Source organism: Enoplosus armatus, chromosome 16 (genome assembly GCF_043641665.1).
Source record: "Enoplosus armatus isolate fEnoArm2 chromosome 16, fEnoArm2.hap1, whole genome shotgun sequence".
In the NCBI taxonomy this organism is placed as follows: domain Eukaryota; kingdom Metazoa; phylum Chordata; class Actinopteri; order Centrarchiformes; family Enoplosidae; genus Enoplosus; species Enoplosus armatus.
In genome coordinates this window covers 16,793,856-16,805,423 of record NC_092195.1, presented here as the reverse complement: position 1 = coordinate 16,805,423, position 11,568 = coordinate 16,793,856, and the positions used below count along the sequence as shown (strand labels likewise).

The following is an 11,568-nucleotide window of genomic DNA, read 5'->3' as shown; positions in this document are numbered from 1 at the left end:
GTTACTTTGGACTTCCCTTTACAATAACATGTACCTGACATATTGGATCTAAACATTAAAAGATGTCAAAGACAACAACATATCAGGAGGAAGAAGGTAGAAATAAATAACAATTTAGTTTAGTGATTGGTTGGAAGCAAACACTCCACGTCTTCCCCTTACATAAGAACTCTGGCTGCTGCCTTCTCTTGTAATTATGAGAAAGAAATATCCCCTGTGTGAGTGTAGTGCAACAAATAAAACAGGTCTGTTTCATTATGCAACAATATCTTGTTGACAGTAACATGACTCACAATCCTGTGAGTTCACTCCTTTTAATTATTAGTTGAAGCAACACAAAGGGAAAAGGGAAACTGAGCAAGACAAGTAAATGAACATACTTCTGTGACAGGTGTCTTTGTCCCTCTGTCTTAGCCAAAGGCATAGCTCAACACATTAAGCAATATACATACTCTTAACTATGCAATCTACCCGGTGTCTAGTCTTGCAGCCGGCATGCTCCTACTGAATGTGATAATGAGTAGATGTTAATATCTGGGAATACTACACTTTGAAAGGTTGCAGTATGCAAACAAACATACATTTCTACCTCTCTCCTACGCTCGTATCTCTCTCATGTGCAACCATCACAACAATCACTCAATACACAGCAGTTTTATCACATCCCTCACCGGTCCTCCATACTATAGTTTGAGTTCTTTGTGGCACTTATTGTAAGCCACTCTGGGTACAAAAGGATCGGACATTGGTCAGCCCCAAGTGGAATTCACAGTTTGAACATGAAACCTTGATGTAAAAGGGATACAAGTGCCTTCACAATATAGAAAGTGAATTTATCTAATTTGACAGGACAGTAGAACATATGTTAAATTATGCTTGAGACACAGTATCAGGCCATCCAGATCCCTGAGTCAACTTCCTAATGCTTAATGTCCTTTTCCTCCAGGAAGTGTGATGAGTTTCTCATTTCAATGTAATCAGTAGCGGTAATTAAATCATGCTAGCGAATACTTAACCTGCTGAATGAGACACAAAAAAGGAGCAAGACGCAGATTGTTGTACTGCACTCATGAGAATGGTCAACATTATGTTGTTCCGCTTACGTGAATCTATTGTCTTGAGGTACAAAGTTACCACTTCAGTAAGTCAGACTTAAGATTTGATGAGAAACACATGGAGTTAGTCAGAGTAAAAGAGCCATACTGCACTTTTCCCCCTCTCAGATTCTCATGCAAGTTCTTACAGCCCGAAGGGTATAAAAAAAGGGGGGTGGGGGGTGAACAGTACAGGTCCTGGGACACTTTGTTCAAGACGTCAGCAGACCTCTTCTCCGCAACGTCTCGCCAGGAGACTACTATTGGGAAATATGGCAATATGTAAAGCAGCTTTCACAAGCATCTGCTGTGCCGACTGTCTGTAAATGTTAGCTAAATTCTATAGATCCATATGGTTGGAAATAATGTTACTCTATCAGTCAGTATTTAAAACGTGCAGATGGTGATACTCATTGCAGAATTACTACTTTACAGTAAAGAGTTCAAGATAGCAGATTACTTCAGAAACAATTAGATTCTAATTTCATGATAGCAAATCATTTTGTCTGAGCTGAAAACACGTACATCTGTCGCAACTATATTATACATGTTAAAACTGTAAATGTTGCTATAATACATTTTACAAACATGATGTTTAAAAAAAAAACAGCAAAGCTGTGATCACCTGGCACAGATCACCAGCTCTCACATATGCACACAACATGAACTGCTGACACAAACCTGTATGGTCTGTCTCCATAGGTTCATCTGCCTTCCTGCACACAGACACTTGAGTCCCAGCAGCCTCCTTCTGTGCTATAATCAACAGCAGTAAGTCCAAAACCCACAAACAGTCATTTGTCCTCGTGCACTTCTTTTTCTCTCCCAGGTGAACCACAAAAAAAGGGGAAAAAATGCTTCAGGTAAAAATAATCCAGACAGAAAGTTTGAGGGATTCAGTCACGTTTTTCCTCCTTGCTGAAGTCACTCTGAGTGTGTGCAGCAGCAGAAACACTCAGGAGCACTCGTTCACCTGGGCTGATGACAGCTCAGCCATTATAGACATTTCAATAGCTACTTTTCCCTTGAGAAGCTTATGCAAAACAATGATCTCTGTGACCAAAAAAACCCTTATATCCGGAAAGGACAAGTTCTCTCTCTCTGTCTCTCTCTGTCTCTCTCTCTCTCTCTCTCTCTCTCTGGCTGTTTCTTCCTCTTCTTCCTCTCTCTCAGTTGCAGTAGTCAATAGCGCATTTGTCAGCTCTGTATTGGCTTCTAGGCAGACAGGTTGGTGGAGCTGTAATGACACCAAGTCCCACGCACAGCTTCTTCTGGCTGCTACAGGGAAGGAAAATTAAGTTGTTTTTATTTCTCTCTGAGGGAGAGTCAACAAAATAGTCAACAAAATAATAATACTCCCTTTTTGCTGTGACAACTACAGAAACATCCTTACAGCAACAACTATTCTAATCCTAGGATCACAGCAATACCATAAACCCCTGTGTATAGGAATATCATACACAATGAGGCCATTATAGTTTAACCTTACAACTGAGTAAAACTTCTGAATGTATGTAAACACACGCTATTAGTCTATTTTTCACCAGAAGACTCATATCAATATCAGCATGCCTTGTACTTCGTTTGCATTTGTTTTGTCTTGCAGAAATAGCTGAAACAGTAGGCACTGCTGGAAATAGACATGAACATTTTTATGCCTTTCCTGCTTTTATCTTGGTCTTATTTCTTAGTTTTACACGTTTCTTTTAGTTATTACTGTCATTTACTGTTTTTACGGCTGTTCTGTGTCAGTTTTCTAAATTGATGGTTTTCATTCTGTTTACTGATGAGTCAACGGGTCTGTTTTGATGTATCTGTTTTTGTGATGCTGCAAGTAAAAAAGACTTAAATAAACTGTCAACAAATTCACTAGTGGATCAATATAAAATATAAAAGCCATGCATTAATAAGTCTACCACTTTCATATTAGAGATGAATATTAAAGGTATTATAAGATCTGGTGGCCTGTGTTGGGCTCTATAACTATTTTTACTTCATCAAGTAAATGATAAATTGAGGTAATACCAATCACAGAAATCATTGTTCGTTCAGCACTACTCTGTAAGAATGATTGATTCTTAGAGAGTACGGATTAATTAACTGATTAAAGTGCGAATAAGTGCGTGATTGATTGCATGAAGGTCTGTCAATCAAATGAAATGCACGAGTAAAAGCACTGAGATAATATCTCTGAGGCATTTCATCCAAAATGGTGGGCTCGTGCATTATGTATCTTGCCAGTCTGAAAACAACAGTTGGGGTTTAATCAAGACAGGATGTCTCTAGCTGTCAGATTATTTAATAAAGGCCGATAGCTACAGCCTGCGTAGTCCACTACATAAAATTACAAACGAGAGCCGGTTGAATCAATAACAAGACACTTCGTATCTAGTAACTGATCTTCGTTTCGTTTTTACAAAACAAGCCGACGTCCCAGTACTGAGACGTGAAGGTTGGGGTTGCACACCATAAGGTATCTCACCTGTATAATCCGGGATCACCCCCGTTTAAGGCACCTTGAGGCTAACAGCTGCTGGCACTCGCTTTCACTACACACCGTGCAATACCACGGATTCATCCTGTGCGTTTTATTGCCAATTGTCACGACACCATTAAAGACAGAAAAGTGTACAAAAACTTACAGTTACAGAAAACGGCCCAGTCTTTCACTTCGGCCGGTTGTTCGGATGTGTTGTGTCGTCGCTGTTGTTGTCCCCTGTACAGTTAATTGGGTCAGTATCCCCCTCGCTTGTACAGCTGATGTGCCAATGTGACCACCGTCAAGCCTTTCACAGTGATGAACAGTGCTTCCGGTACCTGGATTTTCAAATCAAAGTACTTTGTGACACAACCGTTGGAGCGCTTTGTGGCCGATAGAAGCACCAATAGTTGAAATTAACTGCACTACTGGGAAGGAATACCTAGTAAATATAATTACCCTACTAGTTATATTACACAGATACTTACTCCGGTTCTAGTTTTGCCTGTGCTGCATTTTAAATTAAACTGAAGACGGCTAACATTAATCCGACTACTTCCGCCATGCGCCACCTGCCGACCAGCTGTCAATGGTGAACAGGTTCAGCTCATCATAAACAGTTAACCTGCTGAACTTTCGTCCTTTTTGTGGTATAACTACTGGTAGAAACAAAAAAAAAAGAGTAAATATGTCCTCCGTGACCTCAAAAATAACGTTACATCGCTTGTCCGACGTTGCAACACGGACCAAAATGGCGTCTCCACCCTCCAACTATCCCTTTCGCGATTGGTTCTTTGACGTAGTTGGGCTGTTTTCATTGGTTTCTTGCAGCGTTATTTTGGCAATTCACTTCCTGAAAGTGCTCACGAGCTTTTGCCGCGTGTGAGAGGGCTGTCAACAAAGTAAGTTATTTTGTGAACGTTTACTTATTCAAATTTTAAATGTCGAATTCTTGCCAACCGTTACTTAGAATGACACAGCAAACCAACTGAAAATCATTGAATGAGGCCTCTCTTGTTGTACCCTCACCGGTGTGGAGCTAATGACATGATCATCAGTTTGATTTTCAATTGCTTTTTAAAGTTTGCTTACTTTTTTTTTATTCCTCTCTTGGTTACATAGGTACCAAGGTTATAATGGCTGACACTGTCGACGTTACACCTGTCGTGAGCAGCCAGCCTCCTGGAAAAGAGGAGCAGGGAGGAGGAGAAGGTGGAGGAGGCTCAGAGAAGGACGCAGGAGGTGGTTTGACTGATGCCCAGACAGAGGTGTTGGAGAAGTGTCTTCATTCACTCAGACATGCTAAAAATGACAGTCACACATTGGCTGCGCTTCTGCTGGTAAGTCCACTGAACCTCAGCATTAATATTGTTAGTATACCAACTGTTTGCCAATGAAACTAACTAGCTTAGCATTAATGAATTACTGGCATCTAGAAACATCTTTGCATTAGTTTAGGAGTCGACAAATAACCGTGGAAGGAGAGGAGGGGTTAAAAGCAGAAAAGTGAGGAAATTGAATCTGCTAAATATTTACACAAATGCAGGCACTCAAGGGCACAAAAAGGCCTAAACTGGCAACGTTAGCTACTCAGGAATGACTCTCCTGCAGCCCTAACTAGAACCTGTGACTACATTTCAATCAACTGCAATATTCCAATATCAACCTCCATAATAAACACATTTAGGCTTTACCCTTATTAACATGAGTGGGCAAAAAATAAATAAGGGAAACACCTCTCAGTATAGGGCCGTATATCACAAATGACACCTTGTGAAATGATCATGAAGTTTAATCACTGCCTCTCTTAGCTGGTTTCAACATGAATTGAGCAAAATAACTTTTCACGAAGATAGAATTTATAGCAGAGGTTCTTTATTAGACTCCATATATATATATATAGACCAAGTATGGAAGGGTTGCTGGTTCAGACCTCAGCACTGATAGGTGGGTGTTGTTTTCCTCTCCCTGTCTTCAGATAACTCGCTTGTGCCCAGCAAACCAGCTAGACAAACCCACCTTGAGGCGCATCTTCGAGGCCGTGGGCCTGAACCTTCCGGCTCGGCTTTTGGTGACAGCGGTCAGAGAGAGTGAGAACTCCGGCTTACCCCCACATGAACTCCTGTCACTGGGCACGGCTCTGTTGGCTGCCCTGAGCACAGACCCAGACATGGCCTCCCATCCCCAGCTCCTCACCACCATCCCTCTCCTGCTGGGCATTTTAGCAAATGGTCCTTCGAACCAACAGAAACAGGCAGCCCAGGAACAAAACCAAGTTGGAGAGATTGGGCAGAGTCCAGATTGTAAAGTCCAATCAGCAGAGCGTTCAAACACAGAAAGTAATCCTGCCAATGCGGCAAAATCAGCAGGGGAGGGCAACACCAGCAAGCAAAAGGGTGATGACGGTGGTGAAGCAGACAGAGTTTCAACATCTCAAGAAACCTCCCCCTCCTCCAAGCTTGATGAGGCCATGGCTGCTGACTGCTACCAGGTTCTCACAGCTGTGTGTGCCTTACCCAGAGGTCCTGACCAGCTGCTGAGCAGAGGTGCCATACCAGCTCTGTGTCAAGCAGTGGCACAAAACCAGACTTTCAGCCACGACAGGGGGCTTGCCTTGCTTGGTTGCCTCCTCTCAGGTAAAAACAAAGACAAAGTGTGGAGTAGACACCCTGCTGAACTGCTCACTCTGCTGGCCAGGCTCTCCAAAGACTTCTGCCAAGCCAGAGACCAGACCAGCCTGGACATGTGTGCCCAGTTGGTGCAGTTTCTCCCTCCAGTCAGAGCGGCAGTAGAGAGTGAGGAGCTGAAGGAAGTTGTGGCCCGTATATGGGGGGTATTGAGACCCATGGTTCAGACTAAGTTGACGCCAAGACAGATCGGGCCGATCCTGGTCCTCAGTGCTTGTCTGCTGGATTTGTACGGGTGGGAGCTAGTGGGGCCGCCAAAGTTCTGCTGCTTACTGGTGAACCGGGCCTGTGTGGAGGTCAGAATGGGTTTGGAGGAGCCGCCTGGTAACGAGCTGAGCCCAGAGCTGCAGCACACTCTCACAGGTAGCGTGCTTATTTAAAAGAGTATATTGATCGTAATTACAGCATCTACCTATTCTGAACAATTCAAACCACGTAGGTAAGATTTGATTAAACATGATTAACCTCCTTTGTTACTTAAACCCAGTCTTCTTTTTCCCAGGCTGTTACCGAATCATGGAGGCTGCCATAGAGCAGGCCTGCTGTCTGGAAGTGTCACAGACCACCGCTCCTCCTCAGACCTCCATCTCTTCACTCAGTCTGCAGCAGAGCAGGCAAGTCCTTGGGGTGTTGGAGGAGGCCTTCTCTGCTTTAATGTACCACCTGCAGCAGGTGAGAGGATAACGTTTCAGCTTCAGTTCATGCCGCTCTGTTCTTTGTTCTTTATATTCTTTTTTTTATACCCAACAAGCTGCTTGTTGCTGGTTCTGGTAATCTAATCACTCATTGTGCGCTACATGATTCTTCCTAGTGCTGTGCCAAAAATTTGCATCCCCAAGGAATTAAGAGAATGGGTTGAAATGCTTAGTAAAGTGTAGCCTGTTAACTAGCTAACAATACAATTGGGGACTTAATTTTTAAATCATAAATTGAGCTAAAACAAGTAAATTAATCAAGTAGTCGATTTACAGAAAAATAATCAGCAACTTTTTAAAACATGGATTAATGTGTTAAGTCATTTTTCAAATTAATATACCAACCATTCCCTCATTACAGCCTCTCAAATGTGAGGATTGTTTGTCTTCTTCGATAGTAAACTGAATATTTAGTTTTGGACTGTTGACTGTGGGGAAAACAAGGACACTGTAGCAGACATTTTCTGATGTTCAATAAATGTATCCACAAAGTAATTGATAGTGGAATTAATTGTTAGTTGCAGCCCTACGTACAAACAAACATGATTTCTGTTCATTAATATGTATTGTAGTTTTATTGGATTCCTACCAAATGTTATATTTTATTGTATTTTACTTGTTTTATTCTTTTCTATAATCATTTCATGAACTTGGTATATGTTAAAATACTTTTGTATTATACCAGTCAAGGAGAGAGTATACATCTTTATTTATATGAAAGTTTTGCAAATTATCTGCTTATATTTTGGTTCTGTAGTGGTTCTTCTCAGAGCTCAGTCTAAAACACTCCCTCGTCTCTTCCTGTTGTCGTAGGTGGATCAAAGTCGCTATGGTGACCCTTTTATTTTCGCCACATTCCGCTCTCTGTGCTCATGGCTGGCCGAGGAGACTTCCTGTCTGAAGGAGGAAGTGACTGGATTGTTGCCGTTTTTGATCAGCTACTCCCGGAGCCACCTGCAGGGCGAGAGCCCAGAGCAGGGCCTCTCTGACTGGATGTCCGAGATGTCCGTCAGAGAGGAGAGAGGGACGTGGACGGGCAAAGAAGCTCTGAGGTAAAGATGACAGTAGATATCGAATGGAATCAATCATAGCAATAAAATAAAACTTTATTCCATAGATACTGCAGGCATCTGACAATACTTCCTTCCTCTCTCTTCTTCCCTTGCATCCTCCTCCCTCTCTTCAGGTATCTCCTGCCAGCTCTGTGCCACCTGTCAGCAGAGGAAGGTCCCAGGAAGGTGCTGCTCACCCTCGACACCCCGGCCCTGCTGGTGGACTTCCTGTCGCAGTGCTGGACTTTACTCAAAGGGAAGAGTGGTGTGGCGTCGGCCAGGGATCCCAGCATGGAGACCGCCTGCTCAGCCCTCCTTAACTTCACCATCACAGAGCCAGAGAGAGTCAGGTGGCTGTTTTCACATTGGAAGCCTGCAAATGAATGATGTGTTGTTTTTAAGTCAATACCAAATGTGTATATGATCGTATAAATTTAAATATTTTCTGTTTTGGTGTCTAGGAAGGACCCATGTTTCAGGATGCTGGAGGCCCTTCTGAGTGAAGCACTTCCTGTTTTGATGCATAAACCCCATCTGGTGGTCCTAGCAGCAAATTACTGCACATTGGGACTAATGATTGGCAGACTCAAATCAGCTCCTTCTGGTGAAAATTATTTATTTTGTTTTGGTTAATCACACACACTCGAATCCTACAGTGTAATACAGCAAACCTACAATTTTGTTTTAATGCTTGTATTTGTATTTTTATTCGATGTTGTCGACATATTTTCCACTGCTTGTAAATAAGCCTTTTTCACGGCAGGCATTTTGACTCATAGTAGGAGAATCACAGGCGTTACCAATAACACTAAAGATGGCCCCGTTCTATTCAAATGTCACAATACCAGGACCCTGAAACAAAAACAGCTAAATGGAATTCAGCCGTTATTCATTTCATTATTTACACCTGTGTTTTTCCTGCTGTGACATGTCAAAGTGTCTTGTGTGAAAAAGACAGTATATACACCAGGGCTGTGGAACTGGCAATGCTAAATGGACTGCAGCCATTACTAACGTTGTTAGTTACCCTTGTGCCTTTCCTTCTATAACTGCTTTGAAAAAGGCCTATGGGAACGCAGATCATGTGGGCTTGAGGTTTGGCAGAAATGCTGATGTACACGATATGCAGACTGATGCTGTAAACATTACTGTCACTCTTAAAACCTTCGTTTATGTCGACTGAGTCTCCGAGAATAATTTTAAACCATCAATCTGTTTCACTGTGTTGTGAAATGGGTCGCTTGTAGTTACAAAATCATGGATGATTTTCACACCCTAGTCACTAGCTATGACGCACAACATGTTCTTTTTATATTATAGTATTGTGTGATCTTTTTTTACCACATTTTAATTTTAAGCATATATTTCCTTATAAATATAAATGTCCGTTATTGGTAGCTTTGGTTCAAAAATATAAGACTCTACTAACAACGCATACTTTTATATTTTCCAGGGTCAATTGAAGCCGGCCAGAGGAGGTTCTTCTCCTCAGCTCTCCGGTTCCTCCGCAGCGCCCTGGACTCTGGCTCCAGCCCTGGTCCGGTTAAGGTGAGCCTCAGCTGGGAGGAGAGTTGGGACGAGGCCGCCGAGCTCTGGAGGTTAGGTCTGCAGGCTCTGGGAGGCTGCGTCCGCGCTCAGCCCTGGATCAGCATGCTGGTCAGAGAGGAAGGTTGGCTCAAACACACACTCATCATGCTGAGTCAGTGTAGCACACTACCTGACCAGCACACACAGGAGGCGCTAGAGGAAGCTCTGTGTGCCATGGCAGACCAGTGCCCAGTCTGTAAACTGGAGATCGGAGACATGATGAGAAATGATAAAGGAGCTTTGATCCGTATGAGGAACCTGAAGAAGTCAGTGGGAGTGAAGTGAAACCAAACTGCTGCCGACAGACAATGGGCTCTTTCATGGAGTATTTTTAACTTGCAGAGTTGAAAATTCAGTAATAAAGGAAGGCTGTTACTGAAGCCAAACTTGTGTGTTTATTACTTGTACCAATCTGACATGAATAATGTGTTCCCTGTTGTCCCAGACTTGTAAAGAAATGATGAAAGCCCCCAGATACTGCTGGCCTAGTGATCTTTGCAAATGAGCTTGCATTGAAAAGAGGGCACTGAAAATGATGACGCACAAACACACGTTTCATTTTCATTACATTGTCAGTGTAATGTTGTAAATGTGTGGACAGCAGTGCTCTGAAAAGACAAGCAGTTTCTTGTCATGTCAATTGTGAAATGTTAATGTCTTTAATAAAGAGCTATTTTGTTAGAAAACCAACCAGAACCTCTTTCTGCTCATGTTACTCTTCATCCATCTTCTTCTTTCTTGTAGCTTTGAACGCCATTTATGTTTTTTTAACACTTCAACCTGAAGCGGAGTTGTTTTTGTCTAAAGTCTCAACTTTATTTGTGACTGTTTTTTAAAGATTTACGTCTTCAGTAGGAACTAGAATTTGTTGACAATAACTAAAATATGATATTGCCAGCCTTCTCCTTTTTAACTCGCAAGTCTTTATAAGCAACTTGAAAGTAAAGATGTGAGTTTTAAGGTCATTCAATGCTGACCATTAAAATGATTGTAATTTTTGCATTTTCCTATGCCTGTTTTTTTTTACATAGTAGTTGAGACTTAAAGAGACTTAAAGGCCTAGTAATTTAATATTCAAGCTGTGTAGTAATGCAAGGAATGCCTGACACCTTATTCTTTTAAATATAAACACAGCAGGCTTCTGTAAAGGTGGAAAACCGTCCTGTAGTTAATCCCAGAGTCCTCTTTTCTATGACCAACCACAAGATGGCGCACGGAGACTTGTGTGGATCTAATGTGTCTTGATAACTGATGCACTCTACTTCTAGAAGTCTGTACATTTACAGAGGGAGATCTGAATGGGATTTTTTTTTCTTTTTGTTTTTTTCCCCACCTTATTCTGCTTCCTGGCTCTAATTTAAGAAAATAACTGAGTTGTTTTATGCAATAAAATGTTGGAAGTAGATGATTAAGGAATAAATGCAGATTGACACATTTTTAGTTATTAATACAGATCTTTTGTTAAAGAACAGCAAGAAGTTGTTGAAAAGTGAGTGACTTGTCTCAGTAACATATTAAATGTCGGTTTATATTTATTGCTCTGCAGATATAAGTGTGTTATGTATTTATACATGTACCAAAAAAACAAAAAAAACACCATGAAAATGCAGCATTGGCTTTCAAAGGAAGAAAATCACGTTTGTGTTTGCCTTGTGATTATCACCGGTCAGCCGTTGTTTCTTCTTATTCACATCTTATTCTTCACTCCTGATCCTATAAGTCCACGCACAAACCGTGAAAAAAGTTTTTAGCTACCCCCTCCACGACTCCTGTCACCTCCCGCCCTCTCTTTTTTTTCTCACCAACCCCCCCCACCCACCTCAACACCCATCCGTACAAACTCCTGCATCATCTCTCAAACTAACTCACTCCTCTCTGTACCTTCAGCCCTCAGTCTCCTCTTCATCCACCGCGTCACATTAACCCCTCAGCTGCAGCCTGACACCCAGACTGAGAGCCAGCACCAGCTCCAAC

The 11,568-nt window shown here is 42.0% G+C and overlaps 1 protein-coding gene across 1 annotated transcript; it reads left to right on the top strand.

Moving 5' to 3' along the window:
• Positions 1 to 4,709: 4,709 nt before the first annotated feature.
• ncdn (neurochondrin) lies at positions 4,710 to 10,273 on the top strand. The gene is made up of 8 exons (XM_070922070.1): positions 4,710 to 4,913; positions 5,552 to 5,846; positions 5,904 to 6,623; positions 6,763 to 6,932; positions 7,769 to 8,007; positions 8,142 to 8,357; positions 8,469 to 8,611; positions 9,461 to 10,273. Exons 1-8 carry the CDS (start codon positions 4,710 to 4,712, stop codon positions 9,877 to 9,879), a joined length of 2,406 nt encoding a protein of 801 aa, XP_070778171.1. The 3' UTR covers positions 9,880 to 10,273.
• The last annotated feature ends 1,295 nt before the right edge of the window (positions 10,274 to 11,568 follow it).